The sequence below is a fragment of the Meles meles genome, chromosome 18 (genome assembly GCF_922984935.1).
Source record: "Meles meles chromosome 18, mMelMel3.1 paternal haplotype, whole genome shotgun sequence".
Taxonomy (NCBI): Eukaryota; Metazoa; Chordata; class Mammalia; order Carnivora; family Mustelidae; genus Meles; species Meles meles.
The window spans coordinates 27,130,239-27,143,423 of NC_060083.1; the positions used below are offsets into that span (position 1 = coordinate 27,130,239).

General features: G+C 44.5%; 1 protein-coding gene and 1 long non-coding RNA gene across 3 annotated transcripts in view; both read left to right on the forward strand.

Moving 5' to 3' along the window:
• The first annotated feature begins 2,260 nt into the window (after positions 1–2,260).
• On the forward strand, positions 2,261–6,638 carry LOC123929946. The gene is made up of 3 exons (XR_006815989.1): positions 2,261–2,402; positions 5,104–5,204; positions 6,232–6,638. It is a non-coding gene; the product is annotated as an uncharacterized LOC123929946 (long non-coding RNA).
• A 2,456-nt stretch (positions 6,639–9,094) lies between these two features.
• HEATR6 (HEAT repeat containing 6) overlaps positions 9,095–13,185 on the forward strand; it is a 32,749-nt gene continuing 28,658 nt past the window's right edge. Inside the window, exons 1-2 of one of the 2 annotated variants that reach the window (XM_045985958.1) lie at positions 9,095–9,934; positions 12,574–12,681. In XM_045985958.1, the coding sequence (XP_045841914.1) occupies positions 9,728–9,934; positions 12,574–12,681 (315 nt within the window). In that variant the 5' untranslated portion in view covers positions 9,095–9,727. The remainder of the gene's footprint in view (positions 9,935–12,573; positions 12,682–13,185) is intronic. The other variant, XM_045985959.1, reaches the window with a different exon arrangement.

Genomic DNA, 13,185 nt, shown 5'->3' on the forward strand with positions numbered 1-13,185 from the left:
GTTTTTTCATTCATTAATATTTGCCCAGGCACACACCCAGGAGATGGCCACATGGAAGGATTCAAATGGAAGTTTATCCAGCTTCAACACTGTGTCCTTCCTGCTGTTGGTGCCTTTATGGGACTTCCATTCTGGCAACTAAAGGATGCATTACGTGTCCTGTTCAGACCCATTCTCCATCTCATGCTCCAAAACCCCTTCTGTTTCCCTCTCTTCTCTCTGTCCTCATCCTTTAACCAAAACTCCCATTCATTTATCACCTCCTGTATTATGTGTTCATCTAATAATTACTGAACCCAGCAAATGCTTATCATTGGAAGACAAAAGATACATAAGACCACTCCCTCATCCTTGCCATCAGAATATTCTCAGGAGAGAAGTGTAAAAATAATAATAAATAATTGTAAATATAATGTGCAAAGTGCTATGACCAAACAAGTATAAAGTTACCTCTCCCGGGGATGGAGGTTGAGGAGGGTTTCGGCAGTGAGGTTTGTGCTGAGCCTGGCGAGATGTGGTGGGGAAAGAATGGGAAAAGGTGTTCCAAGGTCAAGGAACAGCTTGAGCAAGAGTGTGATGTACCTGGCAAGGGGCAGCAATCAAAGCAGCCCAGAGGGCCAGGGCATAGAGGAAGGGAGGCGGGCTAGGACCCCATTGCCAAGGCTCTGAAGACCCCGCTCAGCTCTGAGTGACCCCAAGGACAAACAAAACATGTGCTTAGGACACCGGCAAAACAGGGCCCCCAAAATAAAATCAGGAAGAAAGAACATCTAAAAAGAAACCAGTTTTAATTTCAACACACATTTGAGTTTTGTTGAAATTTCAAAATTATTTCAAAATAGATTTTCATTTCCAGTTGAAGCATTTTTTAAAATTTGGAATTACATTGGGAGAACATCACTTTCATTTTTTCAGTGTTTAGGGTCTCTCAAATATCTCTCTCTGGCTCTGACTCTGTTACAGAAATTGGACACCAGCCGACCTCAGCATTGGGATAGGCAGGATCGAGTTGAAGCAGTTCGTGAAATTGCTTTGCGAATAGTCTATAACTGGCCCTTTAACCTACCCAGGGGTACTAGCAGTTTATGATGTCAGGTGTTTTCCCAAAGGACCTCTCACTGGTGGCATTTCAGGAACTGTGACAAAGAAAGCATGACAGGGAGGGTCTCTTTCCATAGCCCTAGAATTAGGAAGCAGGGTCCCTGATGAAACTTCAAGGACTCTACTTTCCAAAGAGAAGTCAGCCCTCTCCCCAGAGCTATAAGAATCTGCAAACTGGTCCTACCATTCCCAAGTAGCCCAGTCATCCTTATCCCTCGTTACCAATAAGACATCTTATGGGACACAATGCTCAAGGCCAGAAGTTACACATGCCTTCCTCTGCCCCCACTGCCTCTGGGGAGGGAGGGAGGGAGGGTGTATTCTTCCAAATAAACCAATGGGTGTATAGGTTTCAGGAAATCATTCGTCTAGCTTAGGAGTACTTACAAGAAGGAGGAAATGAAATCTCCCTCCCCAACTGGCTGGTTACAGCAGCCACCCTGCCCCTGCCTTCCCACCCCTGTGCTGCCTGATGAGAAACATTCTGGAAGAACCTAGCATGTATGTTGAGAGTTGGGGTTCTCAGAAAAGAACGTGGGCAAGATGAAGTGAAACTCTAGGCCGTAAAAGGATGTACTTCATATAGGCAAAGACCCCCGCAACCGCCTAAATCAGACCAAGACAGGAGACTAAGGGGAGGGGGGCTCGTTCCCAGCAGCAGGTAAACTAGGAGCACCGCTGCTGGCTCTCCTGACTCTCGGTGCCCTCAATGCCAGGGCTCTAGGGCCCAGAGCAGGGCAGGGAGAAGTGAGACAGGGGGCTGCATACACCCTGGCTAATGCCCAGTTCCTGGGTTGGAATTTCTATAAGGCTGTATCTGTGCCTAGCAGGTGCCTGGCCCAGAGGAGACATTTGCTTGTGTTGCAAAAGAACGTGTGGATCAAGTACATAATAAAATTTAGTGCCCACCTCCCACCCCCCACTCCACCCTGTTCTCTGTCACTCATGGCTTTCCTGCTTTGGGAGAGTCTTACTCATCTGCCAGAGGAGGGTGTTCCTTCAGCTCGGACTGGCTTGGGCAACAAGGCCTTCCTCAGAAGACCTACCGGTGGGAGTTCTTCAGACGTAGTTTCTGGGCAGGGCTCAGGCTCTCACGTGCCTAGTCCCACCCCTGGGCTTGCGTTCTAGTTCAGTGGGCGGGAGAGCATAAATTGCAGCTGTCCTCAGTCTTGCTGCATTTTTACCGAAGACTTCTGACGGCAACATGAAGTTGGGGGGCTTTCTCCTCCTGGTGATGCTCCTCACCCTCAGCTCGGAGGTACAGGAGCTCCAGGCTGCGGTGAGACCACGGCAACTTCTGGGTAAGTCTAGGCAAAAGGCAACCCTTTCTCTGCATGAGGGAGCTGGAAAGTGGGCCGGCATGGACTGGTGTGTGCTGGGGGTGGGGGTGGGGGGAAGGAAGGCAAGAAGGACAGATCTTCTAGCCCAGAAGCCACCTTGACTGCAGCACCTCTCTCCTTCTGCCTCCACTCTTCCCCGCTCCTTTCCTTGGGTCTTCCTTCCCACTGGACTCTCCACTCTTCCCTCTTGCTGCCCCATCAGACCCCCGCCATCCTCCCCAGCATCTCTCTCCCCCACGGGTTTCTTGGTCTCTTGCTACAAATAGATCAGGTCACAAGAGAACATAGTTTCCTGATCATGCTCTATGGGAATTATCTTAATCTCTGCTTTTCCTTTTACCTTTTACATTCTCAAAGGAGCAATCTTAACTCTGTCCCCGAACTTCCCCACAATTCCCTCCTTTGCCTCCTAAAGATGATCGCCATTCCTGTCCATCAGTCTCCAGAAACTTCGCTCCCAGGATCTGCTGACCCCTCTTGACCCTCCTCAGCAGCAAAAGTCTGTAACCTCTGCAGCACTTGGTGTTGTTTGCCACTCCATCAGTCCTCAGATTTTTCTTCTCTCCTGGATTCTCGTCACTGGAGCTCTTACTTCTCCCTAAGGATTCTTGGCTTCAGCTCTTACGCCTCTCTCTGCTGTGCTGTCCTCTCCCCCACTGAACCAGTTGCCAAATACCGTCCATTCTTTGAAATTGTCCCTTGCATGTGCTCCTTCCTTTCCACTCCCCATTGCCACATGCCCTGTCCGGCCCTGACTACCCCTTGCTTGGGACAGTGCAGTGTGGTTTCCTGACAGCACTTCCTGACCCCGGATTGTTTCTGAGGTTTCCTTACTCACGGAATCCTGGTCCATTCTATACCCTCATGTCACAGTAATTTTCTTAAGTGAACTACAGTCCTATCCTTCCCTTGGTCTAGCAAGTGAAATCCAAACTCCTCAGGTCCTCAAGATCTGGCCCTCGTAACTTTACTCCGCACTTACTTTTCCTGCCTGACTTCCAATTGCCCCCTTCTACTTCCCAAGCCTTGCATTTATTTGCCAATCTTCCCGTATTCCTTCTATTTCAGCCAAGGAGGGAGGAGACGAGGCACCCAGGGTGCCGTATTTAAGGAGATGGTCACTCTCAGGGCTGTGCAAGTGCCCCTTAAACTTTGTGCTGCAGATGCCTTGCGTGCCTCTTCCTCCGCCAGGCCCAGTTACATTTCTCCCCTTGCGAACTCTTACCAGTAATTCTTTTCTCTTCCGTCAGACTCTACCACCCCCCTCAGTTCTGCCTTTAAAAGATTCCTGCACTTCAAGATTCACCTTTTCTAGTCAATCTAACTGGAAGTAATGTCCTCTCTCCTGTGAGCCCCTTTTCCTTCGGATATACCTCTTCTCAGGACACTTGTCCACACTGCCTTGTTTCTTGTGCCTTAAACACAAGTCTTATCTCCATCGTTAGGCTCTATGCTACTTTAAGGTAACGACTCTATATCTTTATATTTTCTGAATAACTTAGCTCTATGCTTTGTACCTTGTAAGAAATCAACAGATTTACTGAATGACCAAACAGCTATGAGTGGAGACAAAGTCTTGAACCTTCTCACCATAAATCAACAACAGCAGATAGAAGCATGGAGGGATCGTACTGACTTTCTCTGAGGGCTGCAAGTATATGGCAGACATCCCACCAGACCCGTTCTTACAGTGCTAGTCAGCACAGCATTCTCTTCCTTCCGAGCCTGGTGCTCGGTGCCAGCCCGAGCCCTCTCAGCAGGTGGTGCCAGCCCTCTCAACACAGCATCAGAGAGCCATCTTTATGGATCAGGACTGACACTGGAAAATGAACTTCATTTTCCCTGCTCGATCCAAGAGCTCCATTTTACAAATGAGGAAACAAAGGCCCAGAGAAGTCTAGACACAGAAACAGGTAGAGAAACTCCTGATAATCGCTGAGCAGAAGCCAAACCACAGCACACATTCATCCAGAGCTCTGCATACATTTACCTAGAAGCTTCTGTAGGGTCTTCACCCGCTTCTTGGACCTACTTCATTGGTTCTCAAAGACTAACTCTGAGGCTCTGGGAACCTGGGGACGGGGCTCCACTCAGGCCAGGAGTGTCTCCTTGAAATTTGGAGATGTGCTCATCATGTCAAGATCTACTTCACCATGTGGGATGGCAGAGGGGGCTTGGCTCAGGGGCCAGGCAGGTCTCAGTTGAATTCCACTTCTGTACCTACTAGTGGGCAGTTCACCTCTGTGTATCCCAGCTGCCACACCTGTACAGGTGAGACTAGTCAGACTCACTGCGCAGGGCGACTGCAAGGCACCCATGATGGCATTTGGTAGATGTGAGGCTCCTCTTTTCTGCCCATTTCCCTGCAGAGTAGGGAAGTGGGGACGTCTGAGGGGACATCTTTGTACTTCTCTTCTGCAAACACAGTTACACTCTTCATTAAAGCGGGCCTTACTTTATTGTGGTCATGTGAATGCATCATTTTAAACTGTAATATATAAGATGTTAATGAGTGTTGTTCTGTGAGTAACTATTTACAAATTTCCTTTTTATTCAACTGAAAGACAAAAGTGGAATGGATTCTTTCAGTCAGTCAAGGGCTGTCCTCTCTGATACTTGTGCTTAAAGCAGGGTGATTTTCAGCCGGTCTGTTCTAATACAGGCACCTGCATTGAGCTCTGCAGCAGCGACTGGGATTGTGACCTAGGGGAGATCTGTGTCAGCAATGGGTGTGGCCATGTCTGTGCTGCAGTTTAAGGACAGGTAAAAACATCAGGCCCTCCCTGCTTCCTCAAACCTTGTCCCAGCTAGGCTGGCTGGCTCTGATGGGACTTTCCAGAAGTGGGTGGGATGGAAACCTGTCTCTCTGTGGCCTTTCCCTCTTCACACCCTTCCCAAGAAGAAGTATCTATCATAGGATGGTGCCTTCCAAACCTTTAAAATAATTTCACTATTCTAGCTCATCATATATCTAGGAGAGAAATCAGATTATTTATTTGAACAAAAAGAACATAAAAACCAGTCACGTTATCTCCCATCCCCAAATGATACCTGCTTAATACTCTGGTGCATATTTTAAACACACACAGATACATAACATATATATTGAAATGATATGATCTTATATCTATTTTGATTTCTTAATTATTTCACTTAGAAATAGCTTGTGAACAACTTTGAACAACACCAATCTTCTTTAACAGCCTTGTAGAGGTCCACCATACATACTCATATATTTAGTAACCCCCGTTAATACACATTTAACATGTTCATTGCTTATTAATGTGGTTATAATGAATATTAAATGTGTGCATATGCCCTTATTAATTTCCTTGGGATAAATTCTAAGAATTATAATTTATGACCAAAGAGTATGTTCATTTTCCCCCTCTGATGCACACTGCCAGATTGACCTATGAGAACCCCTTTCCTGTAGAAATATTTCAGGGTCCTCACATGATCGTTTCTTTATTTTCAATATCCATCAAATGAAAACACATAATGAAAAGCTACCATGATTCAGTCTTGATTATAAACTAAGCTGTATTTATTAGTCTACATAATATCTAACACAATAGAATCAACATAAACTTTACAAGTAACCCATTTGTGTTCAGAATATAATATCTGTCCAGTTCACCCACATCCTTGGGATGCTTTTGGCCTTGCTGGTTCTTTCAGGTGCTTATTGATTCCCGAAACTGAGAACTGTCCCCTCTCGATTGCATTCTGTCATTCCAGGTCCCTAAAATAGCAGGTCTCATGTATAATTTTTTGGTCCATTTTTCAGATGAAGACTCATCTTGAAGGTCGTCCTTCCCTAATAATTTCTCAACGCTTCCTAGCTTCAAAGATACAACTGGAACTCCTTGACCAGGAAGACAGATGAAAATGGGGGTCTGTGGGTAGAGATTATAAGAGATGTGGTGGGGAAGGGGAGAGAGCCATTTCTTTTAATAAATCATCATTATCAATAGTACCCATGCTGTTTGGGTTATTTGGTTAAGCATGATGATGAGGTGGACAGGGTGGGAGACAGGTGACATTTGGGGAGCACTTGATATGCAACTGTGTTATATTCTCCATAAGCATCATCTAATCTATCTTTACAACCACCTTGTGACGATACTTATTATTTATATGTAAGGATGCTGAGGTTTGGAGAGATTAATTTGCTCAAAATCATATGGCAGGTAAGTGACAGGGTCTTACCTCTAATCACGTCCAGCTCCAGAGCCTATGCATTATCGCGTGGTAGTTAGGAACTCTGATTCTGAATTTCAAACCCAGGTCTGCCACATAACTGTGTGACCTTCAGCAAGTGTCCTAACCTTTCTGTGCTTCAGTTTCCTGATCTGTATGACAATATACACTTCAAAGAGCTCCAAGGACAAAAGAAGTTAGTTCATGTAAAGTAATTGGCACAGAAAACATTCAATTATGTTAACTACAATTGTTATGATTATCAAATAGATGGGATGATGGCATTTAGTACTAATTTTCAAGGAATCTAGAACAGATGGCTAGGACAATCCTCCTTCCTAGCCTATACTAGCTCATCTGAATCCTGAAAGCCCACCCCTCTCTTCTGGTTTTCCCCATTACAAAAGATGGGAGGTAAAAATAGACTTACAATTTCTTGTCTATGTTCTTCATTATTGCAACTGGCCTGGTTTGTGGTCTGATTTCAGCCAACTTACTGCCTGTGTGGGCCTTGACAAACCACTTGAACCCTTTAAATTGTCTTTCTCTAAGTCATTTAAACTTTTTTATCTGTAAAAAGTGAAAATAACAGTATCTACCTCACTTGGGTACTAAGATTTATAGTTTACAAAATATCACAAAGATCCCATTTGATTTTCACAACAGCCAACAGATGGGAAATAGGAGGTGCTGAATAGTGAATTTATTCATTCCACCGGTAACTATTGGGAGGTGTCTACCATGACTCAGGTGCCATGCTAGTGTTAGGGATAAAATAGTGAACCAGACAGACAGGATGTATGCCTTAACAAAGCTCACTTCCTAGAGGAAGAAACAGATAATATAACAATAAAGAAGATTGCTATACATTATGGTCAATGTTCTGAAGGAAATAAACAAGGATGTGAATTAGAAGGGGTAAGGGGTAAAGCCTACTTCAGTTAGAATGATCCAGACTCTAATGAGATGATAAAAATTAAGTCTTGACATATTTCCAAAATATGAAAGAGGTGATGTTCCAGAGTAAGGGCTCCAGATCACCTTATGCAGAATTTATAAAGGGAAATGGCTGTGAACATTCTTAGCATCTTCAAGGCCCCAAGGTTCTGTAAGTTTAAAAAATACTGAGAGTGAGGAGGAGTAAGGATATGTGTGAGGAGATTTTCTTGGGAGAACTTTTGCCAAGCTCTAAGTTCCACAGTTTGGGGGTTATCATCTAAACACAAGACAAGGAAGGGGGCCCTCAAGTCCTCCCTGAGAGTTTGATGTATGTTTTCTTCAGTTAGTGATCATTAAAGGGTAGGAATGTTCATTTCCTTGTGGAAACCATACTGCCATCTGCAAGGACATATTCCATCAGAGCTTAAAATACCGGTATCAGCAGTATCTGCGCACTTCGCAATTCCTGAATAATAACATGGATCATCCATGTTACAACCTAAGATGAGCCACATTGAACCCAGATCCTTTCCAGTCTAGGTCACCACCTCCACTGTGGTGATGACCAGGCCTCATGTTCTTCTAGCCCAGTGTTGGGTATCTCTTGTGCTCTTCTTCAAATACTCTTGGCCTTACAATCTTATTTTAATCATCGATATGGCAACCAGTTTCTATCAGGCATCTACTAGTTTAGCACAAGGTAATCAGAGACTTGCCTTGGACTTGTACCCTAGTACCCCATACCTCTCACTTTTGCCTCAGGGTTTTTTTGTACAACAAGAAACTGCAGGAACCACTACCCAATGACATGCTCAAATGAGAAGCATTGGAGAATTGATAACTTGGTGAGGGTAATGCCTGACAACAGAATTCAAAGGCTGAGTTATATGCTTCCATCTTCCATTCCTTGGTGGGGGGGCAGGGGAGTATCTGAGAACATTCTATAAGGCTTCTCAGAAAATCTTGAGGATTGAGCAATCACTCACCCTTTGCAATGGCCAATTCGATAGTACATATGTGTACTAATTCTCCTTTCTTCCCCGTTCATTCCTGAATAAGTCAGTCATATAAACCTCATCTAAGGCTCTGCTTTGGGAGAAATCAGACTAACACTTCCGTGACTAGGTCTCAGCTCCTGATCTTCCCTGAGCAAATGTTTGAATATCACAAACACACACAAATACATAACACACACATACACACATCCCAAAAATAAGCAATAATATACGAGCACAATGACATCTAAATTCAAACAAAAAATTAGTATTTCTTCCCAAAACCCAGAGTCTTCAGAAAACAAGCTCTTCTAAAGCATGTCCCCAGGTGTTATTGCTAAACACAAGTGTTTTAGTCTCAGGATAAAACATGTACATTTGGTGACTTCAAGGTTTTCCTAAGAACCACTGATGAGCATCTGCTCTATATTTGCATAATTCAAAAACCCAAAACATGACCAAATGTAAGTTTCATGCCTTCACTTCTTGGGTGACTAAAACCTGTTTGCAGCATTTAAAATAGCTATTTTCTTTGTCAGCTTCCTGCTTTTAAGGCTACAGGAAATCTTGGGGTGTCCAATCTCAACCAGGTCACCCGTAGAGGTTATATTTTACATGGCTCAGTTTGAACTTCCAAATTTCTTTTCCTGTGTAATGAAGCACAAGTTTCTCAGAAGGATGCACAGCCAGCTGCAAGGAACACTGGGACTTATACCCTCTATTTACAGGGTGGTTTTGTGTCTGGGTAAGAATCAAAGGTTCTCACACGATGTAAGAAGAATCCAAGGATGCCGTAGAACTAGCATTTTTTGCCGTTGCCACCACCAAGAGCCCCTCTCCAACTATAGCCCGCCTGAAACGCTAGTACTAAATAGCCATGTCGACCCTGTCCAGGAACACACTTTCTAGGAGGACAAATAGAGCCCCACTTTTCAGTCAGGACTCAAAGACAAGTGGGAGGTAAAACTACAACAATAACAACAACAACAACAAACAAAACAAAACAAAAAAAAAACCTCCAAGTTAATTTCTGACAAATACTCGCAAAACACTCCAACGACAGACCGGGTCTAAAGAAGTATTTCCGGAACTGGCGCGCGGAGCCGGGAATACCCCGGAAGTGCTCCCTTGTTGTCCTACGTAGGAAAGATGGCGGCGGTACAAGTCGTCGGCTCTCCCGGGCGCGAAGTGCCACGAGAGCCACCACCAGAGCGCAGCAGTGGATTTCGCTGCTTGTCGGCCAGGCTCTGCGCCCTGCGCCCGGATGACAGCAGCTCCGCCCGGACCGAGATCCACCTGCTCTTCGACCAGCTCATCTCTGAGAACTACAGCGAGGGCGGCGGCGTGCCTCCGGAGGTAGGCGGCGTGTGGGATGGGGAGGACTCGGGCCGCGCCTACTGGCCCCGGCCCCAGCCTCAGGGACCCAGCTGGTCTCTCCCGACTGCGCGCGGGGCTTTTCCCAGCTCCGCTACGCGTTACTTAGCTCCAGGCTCCCTCCGACCGTGGCAGTCTCTGCCCTCCTCCGGCTGAAGATCCTGCACTGCTCGGCAAACTCGCATCTTTAAAACCCCACTTGATGACTTCTGCTCTGATAACACTGCAGGTGTCATCTCTGGTCGCACCTTCCCGTCCCCCATCTCCACTCCCTGCATACAGAACACTTTGCATATAAAATTCACTTCTTCCATTTATTGAAGACATGGTACTCAGACCATCATGTACTGTACTTTACGGTGTACGGTTCTAGAAATCTTACAACATGGGTAGTATTAGATCTACTTTACTGATAAAAATTATGAGGCACATAAAGATTCAGTGTCATATCGCTGGCAAAAGGCAGAGGTAGGGGGCGCCTGGGTGGCTCAGTGGATTAAGCCGCTGCCTTCGGCTCAGGTCATGATCTCAGGGTCCTGGGATCGAGCCCCGCGTCGGGCTCTCTGCTCCACAGGAGCCTGCTTCCTCCTCTCTCTCTGCCTGCCTCTCTGCCTACTTGTGATCTCTCTCTCTGTCAAATAAATAAAATAAAATCTTTAAAAAAAAAAAAGGCAGAGGTAGAGTTGGAGCTAAGGCTGTCACATGCTCCCTGCCATTTTATGTTGTTTCCTACTAGCTCTTCCCTATCTGCCTCCTGTTTAGAAGTACCCCAACAGTAAGTAATAATAACATTCACACACATCAGGCCTTGGATACTACTTACTGAACTCCCAGAACTCTTGACCCAGTCATACCACTGCCTCTGGTGCTCACAGGTGCCTCAAACTTGACAGTTCTTAAAAACGAAGTTACATTTTCTCTGGAGACAACTGTATCCACAGCCCATCGCATGCCCCAACTCACGGAAACATGCCCAGTCTGCCAAGTCACACTGGCACAAACACTGGTGCTTTCTCTTTCCTCCCAGATCTTACCCAATGCGGATTCTTCAGATTCCATCTCATAAATATTTCTTACTCCCTTTTCTGTGCTCCCACTGCAGTGCCTTAAGCCCTCAGGCAAGATGACTTCTGAACTCTTCCACTGGTCTTCTCAAACTTCTCTTCAGCCTCCTGTCTAGCTCTTCTCTGAACCATTCTTTGTTCTACTACTAGAGTGGTCTTTTCTTTCATGGGAAAAAATCTGATTCGAAAGGCAAAGCTCTGATTTGGGCAGATCTTCAATACATATTGGTAGATGATCAGAGCAGGTTATGGAACATTTCGTTGCAGTATGACATACAGAGTGAGGAGCGTGTCTAAGAGAATACGTACATATATAGATGTAAGGAGTTCACAGCAGCGAATGGAAGAGTTTATAACGAAATAATAGTGTATGTCCCCAGGGAGCAGAATGGAATTAAGGGGGTACTTAGGAACTTTTGTTTTATTATTATAATTTGATATTTTTTTCATCAAAAATATGTGCCTTTCCAGTCTCCTGTCACTTCTCCTTTTGTGCCTTGTGTGCAGTCATTTAAAACCTGCTGTTCCTCAACATCTACTAGTGTTTCACACCTACTGGTATTCTAGGTCTTTGCACACTTCATTCCCGTTGCTTGCTGTGTCTTTCTTTGCTTTGTCTGCCTAGCAGATTTTAGTCATTCTTCAGATCATTCCAGATTATGCTTAATAATCACGTGGGTGGCTAAGTTGGTTGCCTTTGGCTCAGGGCATGATCCTGTACTTCCGGGATCGAGTGCCACATTTGGCTCCCTGCTCAGCGGGGAGTCTGCTTCTCCCTCTGACCCCCTCCTCTCTCATTCCCTCTCAAGTAAATAGACGAAATCTAAAACAAAACAAAAAAACACCTCCCTGGGCTGCTTCCACATCTTGGCTATTGTAAATAATGGTGCTATAAACAGGGGTGCATGTATCCTTTTGAATTAGTGTTTTTGTATCCTTAAGGTCAATACCCAGTAGTCCGATTGGACAGTTCCATTTTTAACTTTTTGAGGAACCTCTGTACTGTTTTCCACAGTGTCTGCACTGTGCACCAGTTTGCATTACCACCAACAGTGCATGAGGGTTCCTTTTTCCACACATCCTTGCCAACACCTGTTGTTTCTTGTGTTTTGTGTTTAGCCTTTCTAGCATTCTGGCAGGTGTACAGTGATGTCTCATTGTAGTTTTGATTTGCATTTCCCTGATGATGAGTGATGTTCAGCATCTTTTCATGTGTCTGTTTACTTTTTGGTATTTTAACTTCAGTGTGTACTTTTACATTCTGGAGGCTTTTCTTTGCTTATTTAATTGCACTGTCTCTACATATGTGGAGACTCTGGAGTCTTCAGCCTGACCAAAACTGCATTGAGTCTTTTACTTTTTTAGGACATCACATTTCTGTGGTGTTATTTGATTTTTTTTTTCTGAGTTTCTACCTCAGATTTCATCTTTCCTCATTTTGAGTGTGAACATTCACTTTCATTTTTCTGTTTGGCTATATTTGGTGGGGGGTGGGGGGCTGGTTCTTCACCTGACTAATAGGCATATTGCCTTTTCATTATCTTTTTTTTTTTGTAGGATGTCTGTACTCTTCTTGTCCAAGCTTGCCGACTGGTGCCTCTTAATCAGAATCATCTTGTCAGCAAAGTGTCTCAACTTATCCACCATTTACTTAACAGATTACAGGTAATTACGCACATGACCTTAGAATTCATCATAAACTAAACCTTTGAAATGCTACATTTGTGTTGGGTGTGATAGGCTAATCTTTTGAGAAATTGCAAAAAGCAGTTCCTTACTAAGAATGATATTAAATATACTTCTGACCAAAAAAATTATGCTGCTCAGTTCTATATGTTTGTCCATGAGAGGTGTCCCTTTCTGTTTGGTTCAAGAAACCAATAGCACTGAGGCCTCCAGGTCTTAGAATTTTTCATGGAAGATGTATTTGACCAACATATATCTAAGAAAAAGTTGAAACAATCCTCTGATCCTTTCCTACCAATATTTTTTCCCCTTTCCCAAAGCTGCTCTGATCCTTTCCTACCAATATTTTTTCCCCTTTCCCAAAGCTGCCATTTTTGCGGTCTACTTTGTTCATCATAAAACATAAGAAGTAGCTTGGGAGCAAGAGGACATTAGATGAAAAGACCCCTGTTATTTATATCAAGGTCTGTACTGTGGTTCCCC